The sequence below is a fragment of the Tachypleus tridentatus genome, chromosome 13 (genome assembly GCF_004210375.1).
Source record: "Tachypleus tridentatus isolate NWPU-2018 chromosome 13, ASM421037v1, whole genome shotgun sequence".
Lineage (NCBI taxonomy): Eukaryota > Metazoa > Arthropoda > Merostomata > Xiphosura > Limulidae > Tachypleus > Tachypleus tridentatus.
This window is the reverse complement of record NC_134837.1, coordinates 183,974,940-183,995,070: the sequence shown is the minus strand read 5'-3', so window position 1 is coordinate 183,995,070 and position 20,131 is coordinate 183,974,940. Positions and strand designations below refer to the sequence as shown.

Below are 20,131 nucleotides of genomic sequence, written 5' to 3'. Positions count from 1 at the left end.
CTTACAGCTTCATTATTTAACATTGTAAAAGCTGGTTATAATATTTCAGACAGATTCATAAAATTCTGACAAGTATTTTTCAAAATTGTATGGATATATTTGCACACAGTAACACACCTGAACTGAATTTTTTTAAAATAAAAAAGTATGGTCAGAGGATACTTTAAAAAATTAAAATTTAAAAAGTAGGTTAAACACCATCCTGATTTTTTTGTATATCATATTCAGAGATGTAAGAATATATGGTAAAAATCTGAAAAGGCTGAATAACTGGTGACATGGTAAAACTGTGTCCTGAAGTAGGGTTATTTTTAGCTAAACCATAAAAAGTTGCATGCAGCTAAATTTTGTTACAGGAGATCTAACAGACTTTTAATTACAACAATTGCTGATTTATCAACTGATATGTTATAGGAAATTAGAAAAAAATTCAGCTTTGTATAATATTAAGTCTTAGAGCTATGGCTTATTACATAAATCAATCTTTTTACGATTTTAGGTTTTTAGGTGATTTTACTGCCTCACTATGCAAATCCTAAGAGAGATAAACTTGGTTTGAGATCATTTTTGAATTTTGTGAGATTAATTCAGTCAGTGTAGCAAATTTCAACCTTCTACCACCATTACTCTTGCAGCTTTAAGCAGCCAAGGTTGCCTGAAAATAAATTTGCCAAAAATAAAAAATAAATTAACTAAATTTTAGAGGGCTGTAAATCAGAAACTGTTAGAGATATCGATCTAATCTTTATCAATTTTTCATTATATGGGTAGATGAGCACATGTAAATTTTTTCAAGGCATTCTGTGTGGGTACCTGCAGCCCCCTGGATGATTTGACAGGGAATGACCCGACATTGTTATGTACTCTGAAACCATCATTTCTTTCTTTGGAATATAATGTAGATGAGAGAAACTTGTAATCAAACTTAATCAAAAAATGAAGTCATATAATGTGATGAATATTTACCTCAGCAAATGCTCTGCGGAATTCCCCACCAGGTGCCATCCCTAGTTGTTTGGTCAGGTGTGCTGACATACTCAAAAGTAGAAGATACATCACACCTTGCACTAATCCATTCTAGAACAACAATAGTTTACATCAGTGGAAATCCATTCTACAAAATAGTGCAGTCCATAAACATTGAATCTATTAATTTTTAATGAGTACAGCTAACTGAAACAACTTTTAAAAATTAACACAGATTTCAGCAAGAGATAACACTTATAGCACTACTAGTCAAATCACAGAAAAAACAAGCTGATTTACTGTCAACATTTGATTCTTGAAAAATAAAACTTGGACAAACTTCCTGTATATAACAGTATAAACTATATTATATTGATAGCCTTCTCAGTTGATTTTTTTTATTTCGCAGCAGACAGTCTGCAAACTGGGATATTGGTGTGTCATAAAAGAAAAACAAGTGTGCAATATTCTGGTGAAGTAAATCTTCACACAAAGAAGTAACTTACTTTTTGTGTATTAAACTGTCTATATTTTTGTGATTATATTATTATGTCTTCATCAGCTGGTTAATAAGAAATAAGTAAACTTTCCAGAACAATTCAAAATATTATCACACCAGTCTCCCATGCTGTTTGTTATACGTACTTTTAACAAACATCAGCCATTACAAATTTATTTCTATCTTGTTTGCATAATATTATTCAAGTGGTTTCTATACAATTAGTCTAACATACTGAGATTAACCACTGCAAAAAAACAACAACCTATAAACATTTTGCACTTAGTTAAACTTTATAGACTACATAGTATACAACTCGCTTTATATATACTGTGTATAGTGGTATTATATGACAGCACTTGAAGCTTGAAACAAATCCCTCTAAACTAGAGATCATCTTATACACCAGGTATTAAATGTGAACCTTTAATCCTGAGGTTTATGGTTAGTTTATATTGGTGGATCCAACACAGTCAGATAGTGGGCCTGATCTTCTCTGAAGAGTTTGGTGAATATTATATTTGCAAAGATTACTCTACACTGCAGGATGCCTTGACTGCTCTAAAAGTTAAAAGCCACAGCAGCAGATAACTTTCACATCAGCATAACAGTAAATATGCATTGAAAACTAACTTCATTAAAAATTACACTTGTCTGTATTTTGTTACTAATACATAAAATACAAAATTTATTTTAATTTTGAAACCACAAGTAAATGGAAGGTAATATTAAAAAAGTAAATACATAATAACAATGATCTTGTAATCTTTCAACTTCAATACCAAGTATTTTAATATCCAGTATTAACTTTTTGTTACTCAAATATATTGAAATAGTTATATGGGACTTTGTGATTGAAGTTGAGCCTAGTTCTCGCAAAAAGAATGAACTCCAGATGTGTCCCTGTCTCAGAGTAAAATTTCTTTCATTAAAAAATGACAGCAAATTAATATTGAACAAGTAAAGAAAAATAACAATGATACAGAGATAGTAATATCACAAATTACAGAAATCAAGATACACATGGGTACAGAAAACCATACAAAAAATCCATATATAAGAAACCAAATTTGTCCAAGAAAAACATTTATCTTCAACTAAATATTGAATTCATTTCATCAGCACAAATCTAGGTTTGAATAAAAACATTTAAACTGAGTGACAATATTAAGCCTTCATGTCTACTTAGATAAAGAATTTTTGTAAGACTTTGTGTATTCATCCTTACTTTGTTGCTATACGTTTTTGACCATTCCCATACCAACATCATACATATTTTTTTCAGAATATTTTTAAAAATTGTTTTTCTTCTTTCTTTAAATATTACCAACGAATATTTTATAATAAATAGCAGTTGTTTTCTCAGGAGCAGTTTTAGTTTAGTATGATGAGTTGTCTTGATGGATATCACATTGAAGCAAGTGAAACTTTACACTGCTTCTACATTCTCAAAGTTAGAATGCAACGTTTTGGTGTGTAAATCATCACCACAACTTCAACCTTTGGTGAGTTAGCCTTTGTGATGTCAGAATCACAACAATCAGTAGAATATTTTGCTGTTATGCTACTCACCAGTTCTCTACATTAGTGATGTTTCTTGGCTAAACTGAAGGTTTTAAAAGTTTTTGAAAACCTCAAAAACTTAAGTTAGGTGTTTATAAAAGTCTTAAATTATTATAAGAGATTTGAGACTAGGATAAGCAATACATAAATGTTGGTCAATTTATTTTTTATCAGGCCATCTCCACATATTAAACACAATTGTACTCAATGATATTTATTGTCTTTAAAAAACAAACAAAAAACACTGGTAGTTCCTTTAACTGAATTTCTCAGAATGTAAAAGACATGGATTAATAACAATTTTACAGTATGTAGCACCATTAAGTAAGTAACCTATATGTCAAACATCTACCACTTTAATCAATTATACTTGTTATAAGGCATTAGTATTTAGGCCTATAATTTATCTTGTCCATTGAGGTGTTTCAAGAATTATAATAGCATATAATACTAGTTTTCCAACCACACTATGGTTAAACACGGTATTGTTAGAACACTATTATTAATAATTTCTAAGAAAACAGACAAAAAAAATGTAGCATTTAAAAACAAGCCTAAAATACTAATGTTATATTTATTATAATCATGCTTTGTCAACTCATAAAAGGCATTCATACCATAAAACGGGTTGCACTAACAAGCAGTTTATATAAATGCTGTTCCAAACACCACTGTATTTGTTGTATCTCAGCCAGCCTGAAGAGCCGAACATATAGCAAATACGGTGTGGTTAGAATACTATTCTTATACTCTCTTCTAATTCTTGAAAACTCCTACAGGACTAGATGAAGAATGTAGTGTTAAAATATATAATAGGTTTAATACTAATGCATAACAAATAATTAATTATAACTAAGCTTTGCCAACTTGTAACAGGCATTCACTTTACAAAGGTTGTTGTACACTGTCTTCTTTCTGTTCATCCCATTGTCTTAAAATTGATGCCAAATAGTTACATTTTTTTACACATTTCAGAGATATTAGTTGATTACCAACTAGTTTGCTACTACTCTTTTAACAAATGTATTATATTCAACATGACAGAGATAGTCCTAGTCCACGAAAATAAATATTTAACAAAGTTAGAAATCTGAAATCTTTCCCTAAACTTGATACACACTTCTATGTGTGACACTTATGTTGATTGTGTATGTAAAATATTAAAATGTATAATGAATATAATATTAATACACTTACCTGTTTGATGGCATCCCGAACCTTCTCAAGATTCATGTTTCGAGACTCCTCTAATATTGTTTTTTCATCTAATGCCAAAATATTAGCTCTTCTTCTGCACAATTCAACCATTACTATGTCTGGCTGTGTGGCAATAATTGTCTGAAACACATACAACACAGCTCATGTACCAACAGTGTACATATTTACAATAAATGACACAAACTGTTCATCTTAACACACTTTGCAGTGGTTACTGAAACCTGAATTATAGGGATTATGTTATTTTGAAATAATTTTGGAAACTCACCAAGTTGTTAGTCCATGTTTCCATGTCTATTCATGCTTCATCTCACAACCACACATCTTGAGAATACAACTGTAGTGTAGTTTCCATCATATCACAGTCTGTGATAACACTATAAAATTCAATCTAGTGTACAAGGAAGATGGTTTCCAAGTACACTTTTCAACAGTTTGATCACAAAAAAATTCACATGTGCTGTCATCTAACAATTTTATAATTATATCTTTCACATGGAAAACCATGAGTAACTGTTTTGCTCTCTACACTTGAACCAATATGGCATGGAAACAACTTGGGTCACTTTTTCAAACCAATACCTTTCTGCATTAGGTTGTGTACTGTTTTTTGGGAGCATTTGTATGACTTTTACATCTGATCTTTCTGCCTATAGCTCTTCAACTGTTATAAAAAGCAACAGTTTGTTTACTATGGTGTCCCAAATTTATCCATATTCATCAATTTTCAAATGCAAATTCAAAATAATTTTAACATAACATACTAAACCCTGTATTATTTGATAATCTTCAATATAATTATTTTACATAAATTTATAAACACCCAACACAGATATATAACAATGAAGCACTTTTAGATAGCATAATACTGAAATTAAACAAGTTGGTTTTTATATTTATAACAAGGTTTGATTAAAGAAAAAAAAATGAAACATTAAACTGCACATTTATGTGTACTTAGCTTTGCACTACAATTATATTTTGCAAATAATGAATAAATATATTTTAAAATATGCATCACGAGGTTACCTCAGAAAGTTGAAGACAGCTTACTGATAAAAGGAAGCAACTACAAACAACTGCATACTTAATACAAACTGTATTATTTTCATGGCCACCATGCATTTTACAGTATGTGTGAAATCTGTGTGATTACATGAAGCAAACTCGTGCATCTATCAGTTAGATGAAAAGTTATCCATGATGTCCGAAAGTGTTCAAACCATCAAAATCTGCTACACTTTAAGGAGTCTGTACAGCATATGATCTTCTAAAGATAGCAACTGGGTAAAAGCAAAACTCATACTATGTATTTGACATCAAGTTGGTATGAAGAAGGACAACTTTATCCACTTCTGACTGAGAAATGGACAATGTCTTCAGAATCTCACATATATTACAATTAGCTGTCTAAGTACACCAGTCCAACTCTAGCAGGGTAAAGCAGAACATTTTCTGCATGTTACAAATATTTTTTTCTTAGCAGACCTGCCAACAATAAAGTTTGAAAAAATAGTAAGATATGTAAATCAAAATGGAGTTGATTCTAATTATGTTTTATTTCATATTTACTAATTAGAGCAGGGGTGTGCAACAGGCGGCCCGCGGGCCACAACCCGGCCCGCCAAGCCATTTAGTGTGGCCCTAGTTGTTGTAATCTAACCATGTGGCCTGATCTATAATCCAACGCAAATGGAATATTTTTAAAAGCATCGATCCTACGGGATTCCCAGGCTTCGACTCGACAAACTTCTAAAATTATCTTTGCTAGAGAGGAGCAGGCCGAATTCGATTGGTCGGCCTCCTTAGGGCATGAATAGGTGACGTGCACTAGCACTATTGTCTACGACTCAACGTCATGTCCTGAACCTCGCCTTCGCCCGCTGACGACAATTTTCCCTAACCTCTGCTGTCCGTCATTCATTATTGGTGAAAATTTTATTACCTTTTACAGTTACTACAAGAGATTGAAGGTAAATTGATTATTATTTAGCATATTGTTGTGACTTTACTGAATTTATTAAAATTTTTGCTTTCAGATGCATCTGATTCTATGTACAGTGTGACCTCGTTATTCGCGGGGGTTACGTTCTTTACCCTCCCCGCGAATATTGGACGCAGTTTTAAAACGTATATGTATGCGATTATATACTATATGAAATGCTTCCCAAACACTAATGATACTTATACTCATTGATGCAGTAGTAATGTAGCAATATTGCATACTGTTATGTATTTCACTAAATTGTACCGTGCGTTACCGGGCTGTGCTTTGCCGTTTGCGTTGTTGGGGAAGCTGAGGCAGTCAGCCAATAGCAGTCCAATCTTGTTTGGTGAAGACGACAATTGATAAAACGGCTTGATTGAGTAAATACAACAGAAATCTCCTCGAAAAGCCCTTTCAGTCTCTGTGACCTACAAAACGCAGTTCGCGCATAACCCGCGAATATGCGGGGCCGCGAATGGCGAACCGCGAATAGGCGAGGTCACACTGTATTTTGCTATTCTCAATTAATTTAAGTACCGGAAGGCTATGATCGGGATGCCAATTTAGAAACATGTGTTTCTGTCCATAAGAGGTTCCATGTGTAAATAAATTCTATGTTTTTTTCTACTTTGCTATTTTCGTGAGAATAATTTTTGTTTTGATTTCAGGGCTAGTAAAATGTCAGCAGTTAAGAAACGAAAAATTGATGATGAGGGAAGGTTATTCAACAGTGAATGGTGCACAAAATATCTTGTTGTCCCACATAATCAAGGTGTTGTCTGCCTCGTCTGTCAAACTACAATTGCAGTCATGAAAGAGTACAATATTAAGCGACATTACGCAACTAAGCACTCCTCCCAGTTTGATGAAATTGTTGGTCAGGCACGAAAGGACAAAATTGAACATTTAAAACATCCATTGAAAAGCAACAAGGTGTTTTACCACTTTCAAGAAAAATTCAGAACTGGTGACAAAACTGAGTTTTAAGCTTTGTGAATGTATGGCAGAAAAGGAAAGCCTTTCAGTGATGGAGAATTTATTAAAATTGTTTAACAATATTCACAGAATATGCATGTCCAGAGAAAAATATTTGGTGGAGCAAACTAGCCTTTCCCGCTTTACTGTCTCACATGAGGACAAAAGATCTTTCAGAGGACATCAAAGAAACTTTGAAAGAGAAATTGAATTCGTGTGAAGCTTTCAGTCTGGCTTTGGATGAAAGCACTGATATCAATGACACATCCCAACTTGTCATTTTCATCAGAGCTGTTACTGCAGGCTTTGATGTTTTCAAGAGTTTTAGATATGGCAAGCCTTTCCTCCACAACCACAGGACAGGATATTTGTGAACAAGTGCTTAAGGTTGTAGAAAAGTTTGAACTGAATCCTTATAAATTATGTGGTGTTACAACAGATGGTGCTCCTTCCATGACAGGTAGGACAAATGGATTCACCAAGAAATTTCTAACTGCAATTGGAGCACAAGACGAAGTTGTAAGCCATTGCATTATTCACCAAGAGAGCTTGTGCACCAAAGTTCTGGATTTTGCAGAAGTCATGAAAAATGTCGTCCAATGCGTAAATTATATTCGAACACGAGGATTAAATCATCGACAATTTAAAACTTTTTTAGATGAGCTGGACAGTGAGTATTCAGATGTTTTGTACTTCTCTGCTGCACGCTGGCTTAGTAGAGCTGCTACTTTGAAGAGATTCTGGAATCTGCGAGAGGAGATTAAGTTCTTCATGGAGAGCAAACGTCAGAATGTGGACTTCTTGAGCAATGAGAACTGGCTGAATGACTTAGCATTCCTCACAGACATTACACAGCATCTGTCTGATTTAAACTTAAAACTACAAGGAAAAGTCAACTTGTGAATAAGTTGTTTGAGCATATTTGTGCTTTTGAGAAGAAATTGGAACTTTTCCAGGTTCAGTTGAGAAGAGCCATATTGACCCATTTTACATGTCTTGCAACCAGGAAACTGGAATTTCCTAATCTGGATTGCACCAAATATGGAACCAGTGTACAAAAGCTGCGTGATGAGTTTGCAAACAGATTTCCAGATTTCAGACAAACTGAAATTAGATTGAAATTGTTCGCTAAACCTTTGATTTGGCAGTGGAAGACAGTCCTGATGATTGCCAAATGGAACTCATTGAACTGCAGGCTGACATGGACACTAAAAGGAAATTCTCTGAAAACAGTTTGCTAGACTTTTACAAACTCTGTGTACGTGAAAAGTTTCCCAATTTGTCCCGTCATGCACAAAGAATTGCCTCCCTTTTTGGTAGCACCTACTGCTGTGAGCAATTTTTCTCCAAAATGAAGCTCATCAAAACCAAATGTAGAAGTCAGCTGACTGATGAACATTTGACCAGTCAGTTAAGAGTGGCAACCACTTCTGTCAAAGCTGATATTGACAAGCTCTGCAAGGACTCTAAATTTCAAGTGTCGCACTAAAATGATCACTCATGCAAAAATATAAAATATTATTGCTTGCATTTTGAGAATTTTTTTTTAATTTATTGTGCATGTACACGAATAAGCTTGTTTTTTAAGTGGCCCCGCTTGATTGATGAAGTTGGTTATATGGCCCACCGACGAAAAATGTTGCACACCCCTGAATTAGAGTATACTACTGATTAAGAGCCCCGCAAGAAGCAGTCTTGGCTTTCTTTAGTAAATCATCTGTAAATTATTGTGAGAAACATAGTTTTTGTGCCATCTCCCTTACCAGCACTGATTCTAAGGTGGAATCTGATACTGACCTTGAAAGTCTGTCCTGATTATGCAAACAAGTGAGGAAACCCTCTAACAATTTGCATGGTATTACAAGGATAAACTTCTTTGCTTTGGAAAACTTCTTGTATTGCGTTTCCCACCTCATCTTTCATTTTTCCAATATCATATCAACACTTGTTTGCTGACTCTGACATCTACATCAGTCAATGGATCACCAAGGTAGGTGATAAGTTGTTGCTGAAGACAATTCATTGTACTGGCCCAAGACATATCCACAATGAATGGTTAAAATTTTCCAATTACGTGCTCCACCAATTTCAAAGAACTTTTTTCCAACAGATACATCTGCTACTTCTGCATATTTCATATATTCCAATGCAGTTCCATAGTAATTTCTTATGTCTTCATAGTTAGAAAGCTGGCTTCCTTTCTCAAGCTTTGGAAGGAAAGATTCAACTTTATAACCATTAACAAAGTTCTAATTTTTAATTGAAGTTTTCTCTTTTTCAAATTTAAATTCAACATTTTTGAGCAACTTGAAATTGCACGTGATGTCACAAGCCTGCTTAAGAAGTCCTTGAACAGAGCCAAACAATAGATGAGTGGGTTCTCAGATTGTAGATTCAAATTATACTTGTCAAAGATTTGAATACAATTGTTCAGAAATAATGCATATACAACATATATCCTTGATGTAAGTAGTTTGTAAATTTTTTCCTCTTGCAAATAAGTATTTGTCAGGTGTGTCTTGTACCTTCTTACTCGGCTTTGCAAATTTGTCTGCTACTTTCCTTGAGGAACCATCCACAGAAGATCCAAATCTATATTCAAAAACCACATTGACAGTCAGCCTCTCCTTGGAAGTTTTTTTGTGCATTTTGCTAAACAGTCACACACTTTCTCCACTGACATTTCTCATCTGCAAGGTACAGACTACATTTATATGATTTTGTTTCATTTTCTTCTCCAAAGTATCCCTTCTATGGCCTCCACTCCCAATTAAACTCTGCAAGCATTTTCCATGATACATGCACACATGCTTCAGAATAGTTTAAGTCTCCCCATCACACAGATTCTGGTATTCTCTAAGTTCTTGTTTCCAATTTACTCTCTTGTCCAAAGAGTATTACAGGTTAATGATAGTTTCATCAAACAGATATTACAGCTTTGCTGATTTTTCTACTGCCAAATGGATATGACTTTCCATAATCACAATTTCAGGGTTAAGTTTCAGAAAATAACCTGCAACTTCCTTTCCTTCTTATCACATTTGTGTTCTCAAAAGTCTATGATAACGATTTTTCACTTTAAAAACTCTAACTATAAATCTTCATGAAGCAGTTCTGTGATATTCTCACCAGTTAATTTTTCAGTTATATTAGGATTCAAAAGTAAATCATTGAATGCCTTTTCTTTGTTGTCATTAAAACGTCATTACAATAGGGTACAGTTTACTGTCGGTCACTGCTGCCATTAGAAGACAAGTTGAAAGCTCTACTTTTACTGTTACTCACATTTCACTGCTAGCCATTTCTTCAACTATTGCACAGGTTTTGTTTCTAAAGCATCCATATATTTTAACAATTTCTGAATCCAGAAACATTTTGGTAAAATGTTTTTGGTCTGAAACCATCAAACTAAAAACTGTGTTCCACAATGGAAGTAAGTATTCAGACCTTATCACATCATTTACTGATTCTATATCAGGTTTTACAAAAGATGAGTCCACTTTATTAATTCCAGATGCCCTCCAACAATCTTGCTGGTGTTTAATAGTTTTTTTTGTTATTTTTACCTCCATGAACAATGAAAAAATTTAAACACAAATTTTACATCTTACATAATACATAAGGATGAGACACTGTCCTCTAACCTTTCTCAATACTCATACCTAAACTTCTGCTTGCTATACATTTTTTTCCTACCATTTTTTGCTCAAAATTGGTCTCATGCTCTAGATGCTCACTACTTGTATGTTTTTTGATAGACATTAAGTGTTTACAAAGCTAAGAAGTAAAACAGAAAGCAGTGAATTACTTCAAGAAAATTATTAGTAGCAAAATATGGCAGTGAAAAAAATTCCAGAATTTCACATAAAACCATAAACTAACAATATTTCATACAGGTGTAAAATGAAAAAACATCAGTACAATTATGTTTGAATCAGCAATGTCTGTCTTGATACGCTAGTCCAATTCTGATATGACAATGCAGAATGTTTTCTGAATTTTACAGATTTTGTGATTAGATGATTTGCTGTGACATTCTGATGACTCAAGTGCTGAATGATCATTCTCATGCTATGCAGAGGCATGAACAGAAAAGCAATAGCACACAAACCCAGAAACTTGTCTTTGTAACAAACTACAAACAAATGAACAAACTCATCTACATAACTGACAGTTGTGAATTATTTTTACTTTAGCAATTCTAAAATTATGCAATTTATCCTTTTTTACTGTTAGCATAGGTTCATTTAAAAATTCAAAATAAAAAGAATTTTGTGTGTAAGAAGCTCATATTTGATTAAATTAATTTTTTTCTCAACAGTGAAATGTCTTTTCTTCTACTAAATCCTGAAATTAATTTATTTTCTGTGAATAAAACACAACCTAGTTAGTGAAGTTGGAACATTCATTTACTAAACCTTTAGTTCTATAGTTTGGGTTTATACCAAAATTTATTAGCTATTACAAATACTTAAAAAAGAAAATATAAATTAGAGATTTATTAAGACCTGTAACATGCCATACCTCAGATACGTCATTCTGACTTTCCTCACTGAAGTGTGCTGTTCCTACTAAGTACACTTTACAACCTTTGGCTGTCTCTAAAACTGTCACGGTTTGAGGAAGTTTCGGGTTGGCTTCTCTCATCTTCCACTTGTAAGGTTTACCATAAATTCCGTCATCATCCAAGTCATCATTGTCTTCCAAATCTGATTCAGATCCACCATCTGTTACTTCATCTCCAGATGAAACTAGTCAATAGATAATGTAAGTAACTATTTCATTAGTCTCACAGTAAAAATGGCATCTCTCATTATTACGATTTTAACCAACAGTAAATGGATGTTTACATTATTCTGAACTGCATTGGTTATAGGTTTTTATATTTTTATGTCTCTCACTGATTTTTTTGAACCCAACTGTTTTCACATCATCATGAATGCATTATCTACTGATCTTACCAACAGCAAACAGTTACTGACCACTTATTTAGATTCAATGACTGATAATGTATAGTGACTATTGATTTGAATCAACAGCAGACACATAACACTTCCATTATTATAATGATTTCAAAAAGCAGATATACAACACTTAGATTATGAAAACAATCAACAGCAGACAAATAACACTTCTATTATTATAATGATACCAAACAGCAGGTATACAACATTTAGATTATAATAAAAATCAACAGCAGACACAACACTTCCATTATTATAACACCAAACAGCAGATATGCAACACTCAGATTATTATAATAACAATCAACAGCAAGCATTTAATACTCATTAATCTGATAACACAAAGAACCAATATACTGATTCATATAACACTTTCATTTCTTTGATAATAAAAATCATTAACAGACTTGACAGCCATCATGGTAAAAAGGGATAGAGAAACAAATATAAACAACTCACAAGATAAGAAACCCAATGATGCATTTGTTTTTGGATGACAGACCAATCTATACATTACTGATCTTCAGCTTACCAACAACAAGTCTGGTTTTATGGTGAAACTTTAGGTTACTTCCAGTATGGGGTGGGTGTGTCAGATGAAAACAAGTAAGTTAAATCATAACCTGAAACTGAGGCTCTAAATATTAGTACACGCTATGTGTGTTCAAAGTGTAGTAATTAAATAATTACAACATTCAAAATTTAATAATAAATTTGGAAACTGCAAACCACAGGTCATCCACTACAAGCAGGGGAATCTGCATAAGTGAGCAAGAGGGGATGCACTTGTCCCCACCTGGAAAATGAGAAAAATAATTCTCTTTTTTCATTCAGCCGATGTATACAAATTTATTATTTAATTCACAACACCTCATATCAGAGTAGAAGATTTTAAACTTCTTAGACTTTATAAAGCTTTTCTCTAATTTTATCCCTTTAGCAGTTAAACTGGTTTTCTACTTGTAGCAACTTTTTTTTTTGGTAATTAACTTAGTTACCAGTAATGTGAAAGCCAATATAGACTAAAAGAGAATTTAAAACATACATATATATATATATACACACATATACACACACACACATATTGCTGACCAAACTCTTAAGGCCAATGAACATAAAGAAAAATATGCATTTTACGTTGTTAGACTCAACCGCTTTTTTGAGTAGAGCTTCAAAAGATGAAAATAAGGGAAAATAAAAATAAATGTTTTTAGCATTTAATAGGAAAAATGTGAACACTATGAAATTAGCCTGAAATGGTCAAAGGTTTAAGACCATACCAAAAAGAAGTCCTAAACAGGGTAGGAAATACCCAACAAGAGGTCGCAATAGTAAGTTACATAGCCATCATTGCGAATGAATACAAACATTCAATTTGGCATGGTCGATATAAGTGTTTGCAGAAGGCTTCATGAAGATCATGCATTGTTTGGAATTAATGCCCATTTCTATAGACTTCCCTTGCCATCTCCCCCTAAACATTTTCAATGGGGGTTCAGTTCGGGAGAACACCCTGGATGGTCCAAAAGAATCATGTTATTCTCCATGAAAAAGTCCTTTGTCCTGGAGGCACTGTGGATTGCAGGCCTTTCCTGCTGAAAGATCCAGTGATTTCCACACAAGCGAGGGCCTTCAGTCAATAAGGATGCTCTCTCCAACATGCCAATGTAGACAGCTGCTGTTTGACACCCCTGTATAACCTGAAGCTCCATTGTTCCATGGAAGGAGAAAGCACCCCAGATTATGATGGAACCTCCTCCACTGTGTCATGTACAAAATGTCTCCAGTGGGATATCCTTATCATACCAGTAATGTTGGAAGCCATCTTGACCATCCAGGTGAAATTTTTCCTCATCAGAGAACAAAACCTTCATCCACTTTTCTATGTCTCATGTTTGGTGCTTCTCAGCAAAGTTTAACCTAGCTGTTTCGTGATGTGGAAGGAAGCATGGCCTTTGAAGACTTCTACAGTTTTTAAAGTCTTTTCCTTGCAGATGCCATCTTATTGTTCTTGAGCTGTATTCTGTGTCTGTAAGGGCCTTAGTCTGGTTCGACAATCGGCTGGTCTCTTGCTGGACAACCCATCGAATCCTCCTGCTCAACGCCGGCGAATCTTTCTTCGGCCAACCACTTGAAATTCTTGTTCCGTATCCCTCAGGGTCTTTTAAGAAATTTGCAACAGCAGTTTTACTATGCCCAATCTCACCAGCAATGGCACATTGAGAGACAATTCTGCCACATTCAAACTCTGTCATTGTTTTAGCCTTTGACATGTTTCTACCCAATGTAACACAGGAGATATCAGTGGGAGATGTTGACAACGCTAATGCTTGAACACAAATTACTAAATTTTGTTACGTGTTTACTGATTAATGCTTCATTTCAGTATGGTCTTAAACTTTTGACCAGCTAATATTTAGACTAATTTCATAGTGTTCACATTTTCCCTATTAAATGCTAAAAGTTTTTCATTTTTATTTTCCCTTTTTTTTATTTTCATCTTTCGAAGCTCTACTCAAATAAGTGGTTGAGTCTAACAATGTAAAATGCATATTTTTTCTTTATGTTCATTGGCCTTAAAATTTTAGCCAGCAGTGTGTATATATACAGACACACAGATATATAGATATATAATTATAAAAACCCAATAAAGTCAAAACAGTTCTTAAACTCAGGGAACTGTCACACTTAATGCATATTAATTTACCTTCAAGGACAGTGCAGACATGTTAAACATATTGTAACTACTGTTTTTTTCTCCATGACCTCCTTTACTTTGACAATCTTAAGAACAGATTTCACCTTATTTTTTTCTTCTCTTTGTTTTAGTTGCACTATTTATTTTACCATCTTTAGCACACAAAAAAGGGTTAGGTAAGACAACATTCAAGGTGACCAAAGGACACTTACAAATGCTGATGCATTCAAAAGCCCTTACATTTATTTGTGCTATTTACATTATTTTCTGATAATATTTGGTTCTGTGTCTTCCTACTACTTGAACATCTTTCATCTACTTTAATACTTTGATTCAAGAAAGAAGGCTAAGCTTGTTTTGATTAGATATGACAGAGTAACTCTCTTTTTACTCTATTTAAAATTGTAACTTTAGTTTATATTTACTTTCCATATCTTTTATTCTCTAACTTTTAATTCAGTCTATACTCTGTACATTTCATTGTAACTGACTTGTTTATTGTTGTTTTTTTATTATTGGGCACCTAACCATCTTTCCATAATTGCCTGTAGCTGGTAAATGCATAGTTACTGTTTAGAACACTACAGTAACAATCACCTGAGTAAGGCCCTCCAATAATTTCAGTTTTGTTCTCATAACTATAAACACATCTATTATGACCTATGGATATTTTTATATTTAGTTTTATTTTGGTATGTGTGGTTTCTGCACAAGCTTATGTAGCTATCTAAATCACTGTCTTCCATATCTTAAGGTTGGTGAAAACAAACCCAAATTATGTACATCACTATCAAATTGCAATTGATGAAAATGAATCCAAGTCAGGAAGGCATGCAAGTCACTGTGTGTCACAACTTGTGACAAATTATAATGCAACAAAAAAACAGTGTACAATGTCTTAAAGAGCATCTGGTGAAATGTAGTCCACTCCTCCCAGTACAAGTAGTTTTTAAAATATAGTAATTCTAAATGTAGGGTTTTGTTCTTTATAAATTCTCCTACAAATGTACTTGTAAGTTACAATTAAATATACACCAGTTATCTGCCTTGTCACTAATTATGCAGGACAGTATCTGCTCCCTCTCTCTCTTTCTCAAAAACAAATGGTTGGACACTAAAAAGCATGTATCACTGGATACTAGCAAGATCAAAGTTACAATGCACAGGTATTCATAAGTTGGAGAAACCTTAAACAAAGTTTTGTGAAAAACACAAATCACATACTTCTAAAATAAGATAAAAATTCCAAAAAAGTTCAGCAGGAATGTAACAAAACATATTCTGGTTAAAAGGTTAGCTCAAACATGCAGCTGTACATTTTATAACATGGATATCATGTACTAAAACTAAAGTACACTGCACATATAAACATTAGGGGCAAAAATATGAGCTAGCTTCAAATCTCATAAATAGAGAAAGGTCAATCATGTCTCTGACTCTTGCACACGTGTACATTACTGAAGAATATTCCAGCAAAATAATCAAACCACATGATCACACACTAAAGTCTGAATTGAATTATGTGCTCTATTATGGTGATTTCTATGTAGCAAACCTTTACAATTTATTATAAGTTGTAATAAATTTGTGTACAGTTTTAACAAAAACTAATAAAAATAAATCGGCGAGAGAAAAATACATAGAGGAATATCTAATTTCAGGAAAGGAGTCACTTAGACCAGGGTTTCTCAACCTTTTACACCTCAAAACCTACTTAATTATTTGTATCCATGGTAAAGGCCAACATAAGCAAATGACTCATTAGTTCAGAACACTTATAGCATAACCTGGTGGCAGTGCAAAGCTGGACATTTCATTATCCACCAATTGAAAATCACTGTCATAAATTACCCCTCCCTAAAGAATCAAAATATTCTGTGCATTTTAAAAACTGTGAAATTAAAAATGTGGGAGCAGCTTATATCATATTTGTGGCACATTTACTTTTTTACAATGCAAAAACATAGAAATCCAGTATATAAAACTAAAATGGTAAAAGTAATTCTAAAAATTAAAATAATTGCAACTTGCATGTTTTTATCACATTCTAGCTTAAGCCTAACTACTTTTGCTTCACATGTAAACTAACCTCCTTCCGAAGATAGACAACTTATTTCAGGTTCGCCTTCTACGTCCATCTCTTTTATGTTTGGTGTTACATTCTGCTCTGAATTACTTGCTGTTTCTACACACTTAGTGCTTGGAAGTAAAAGTGTCTCATCATTACTAGAGCTAGAAAGTTTGTTGTGAACAATGTTACTTTCTGGAGTCACTTCTTCCTCCTCTTGAAAAGTACACGTGCTACTAGAGTTTTTCATGGAATTTAAACTTGAGTAACCAGAATCACTGTCCTTCATTTCTTTTACAGAAAGACTGCAACCACCAGTAAGTTGATCTTCCTGAACAGATAATGTTGCATCTGAAGAAGTTTCAACTGATTCATCTTGACAACTATTATTTATGTTCTCAGACCAAGTTTCCAGTGCATTCATAACTGTAAATGTGTTAGAATTTTCAGATTGACAGCATACTTCTGAATTGTTATGTAAGGCATCAGAGTTGCTATCAGGCCCTTGTTGCATTGACTCACTACTAGAATAACATGCACCATCATGCACTACATCACCATTCTTTGCATTTTCTCCAACTCCAGGTTGATGACTGTGTGTCTTATTACTACCCTGAACCATATTCAACACACTTAGAGTTTCTGTCTTCTAGTGAAACTCTGCCTAAATATGAAGAGAAAGGAATCAGAAGCTAAATTAAACACATTTGATGGTTTTGTTAGTTTGTACTATATATGTACAAAATAAACACAAACTGTTTTACATAGATAAATTTGAAAATCAACTTTAACCTCAAAAAAAAAAAAAAAAGCTTAGAGTAGGTTTTCTGCATGATTTAACATTTGTTAAATGATATAATCATGGCCAATATATAAATAATTTCATAACTTTTTAAATCATAATGAAGAAACCTTTCCTCAGAAGTGCAGGTATCCTAGTTGCTTTGTGTCATAAAAACACCAAACTTTCCTCAGAAACACAATAATAGGGCAGTAAACATGCATGGATTACAACTAGCAATAACCAAACAAAAGCTAGCAACTCAATAATAATCAACCTCCTATAAGCATTGACTATAGCAAACAGTGTCATGTTAAATAATAAACAGAAATTCAGATTAAACTGTCATAAAAGTAATCAGTGAACCAAAATCAATATGTTCAACCATCACTTTATCTAAGTAACTGAAATGATACTATTACAATTTTGTTCATCTCATTTCAATCAATGTTGTTCAGCTTAAACCAGTTTTTGATCAGTTATTCACATGTCATACACAGGTCAGTGTATATAAGGGAACATTTCCAAAAACAAAGAGAGATGAGCAGGACCACTGTGTTTGATTCAATACCAGTGGTATCTTAACAAATAGAAAAGGCAGGAGGTTCCTATTTTATATTCTAGTTTGTTGATATCATTATTAATTTGTAAGAAACTATACCTTTTGTATTTTGGCATCTTAACCATATAATTTGAGCCAGTGCTTCATTCAACATTTCATGTGACACATGAAATTCAATGTTTAAGTGTTTTTAATATTTAAATTAAAAATTTAATAATTTATAAAACTAAAATTTGAATTAAAACAAACAATTTGATACCAAACTTACTGACAAAAGTTCATAAAATAGTAGTTCAATAAACTTTTGAATGTAAGTTAATAAACACAATGATGCAGCCTTTGGCCCATGACCCACATATATAGAGTTAACTTGTATTTTGAAAACCAAAATTCTGTGACTATTGAATCTTTGAAATACTAGGTAGTCACCAGTGATTTAGGCCAATGTTACTACAAATAGGATTCTTCACGATCTTATGGGAAATTACTTCACGTTTTTTGTAGTGGAATTTATTAATTACTCAAAATCACAAAATCTTGCTAAAAGTTTGTACTTCTGTACCTTTTCTTTGAGCTTAACTTGTATATAATATTTCGATTTCTTTACACATCTTTATGTACATCTCAATAAAAATATATCCATAAAATTACAGGACTACCACTTTTGTGACCGAAAAGGTTGATGTTGATACGTTTTCTACTTGCAATAACCACTTTGAATACTAGTGGAGCTATATGTTTTGCTCCTAACTATTTTATTGGCTGCTCTATATTTCAAATTTGTATTGCAGGTCCACCCCACTGACAGAAAGATGGCTCTGCAAAGGAATAAAATGGTCAGATATATTTATAAAATGCTTTATAATTTTAGCATCTGTTTTGGGGTTCTCTGGGATTAATCTATGGACCTTTTTATTTTAGTTCCAACTGAACAACCAGGGCTTTACATCCTAAGCAGAGAGTTAACTATGTTGTTCATTACAACATCAAACTTCATAGTATAAGTATCTGTTATAAGACTTCATCAATGTATAGCCTAATAAACAAAACAAACAATTAAAATGACCAATGCACACTAAAAGATCAACAGTAGTAGTACTAATAGGTACTGAGTGGTAGTGGTACCAAAATATTTAATCTGAGCTGCCACAATAATTAATGGCATATTGTATTTCAACTATACTCTATTACAATTAATGATCACTCGAAGATTTTTAAAAAATATATCAAAACAAATAAAAAGATAGTTATACAAGTATTTACATTTTGTGTTTCCTATTACACAAACTTTTAACAGTTTATAAACGTTGGCCAAGAGTACCCACTGCACCTATAACAGACCTGATAACATGTGACATTACATTTATAATTGTTAAAATTAAAAAGGCATACATACACTTACCTTTGAAAACACTAATACGCACGAAACATACTACTCACATCTCATACTGGTATCACTTGTACCTACACATTCCGTAAAGTAACACCAACAGAGATACGAATATAACAGTTAAAAACAACCTGCACAAAAGCACAGGCGAAAAACACGTCACAAAATCTGCACGAAATGACTTCTGGGAATGAAGTACGAAAAATATATAAACACAAAAGAGCACTTCTAGATGCAATATAATAAAGTATCATCCGAAAAGGTTGTTATACAAGTATAACAATAAAAATAAATTAGACTAAACTATAAGACAATAAAGAAGAGATTAGAAGCATTGCAGTCTTATGGTGCTATAATACTGTAACTGCTTGTCTGGTGCCTAGTATACATAGGATAAGCTTAAATCCTTTTGTTTTTCTTTGTTCATAGATTCCGACAGGAACCAGTATGATACATACAC

The 20,131-nt window shown here is 33.1% G+C and overlaps 1 protein-coding gene across 2 annotated transcripts in view; it reads right to left on the bottom strand.

The window, feature by feature from the left end:
* LOC143240538 (traB domain-containing protein-like) overlaps positions 1 to 20,131 on the bottom strand; it is a 38,106-nt gene extending 17,975 nt beyond the window's left edge. The window contains exons 1-5 of one of the 2 annotated variants that reach the window (XM_076483132.1): positions 19,684 to 20,131; positions 16,960 to 17,602; positions 11,733 to 11,959; positions 4,226 to 4,366; positions 967 to 1,077 (exon numbers count right to left, since the gene is read on the bottom strand). In XM_076483132.1, the coding sequence (XP_076339247.1) occupies positions 967 to 1,077; positions 4,226 to 4,366; positions 11,733 to 11,959; positions 16,960 to 17,560 (1,080 nt within the window). In that variant the 5' untranslated portion in view covers positions 17,561 to 17,602; positions 19,684 to 20,131. Of the gene's footprint in view, positions 1 to 966; positions 1,078 to 4,225; positions 4,367 to 11,732; positions 11,960 to 16,959; positions 17,603 to 19,677 lie in introns of both variants that reach the window. The other variant, XM_076483134.1, reaches the window with a different exon arrangement.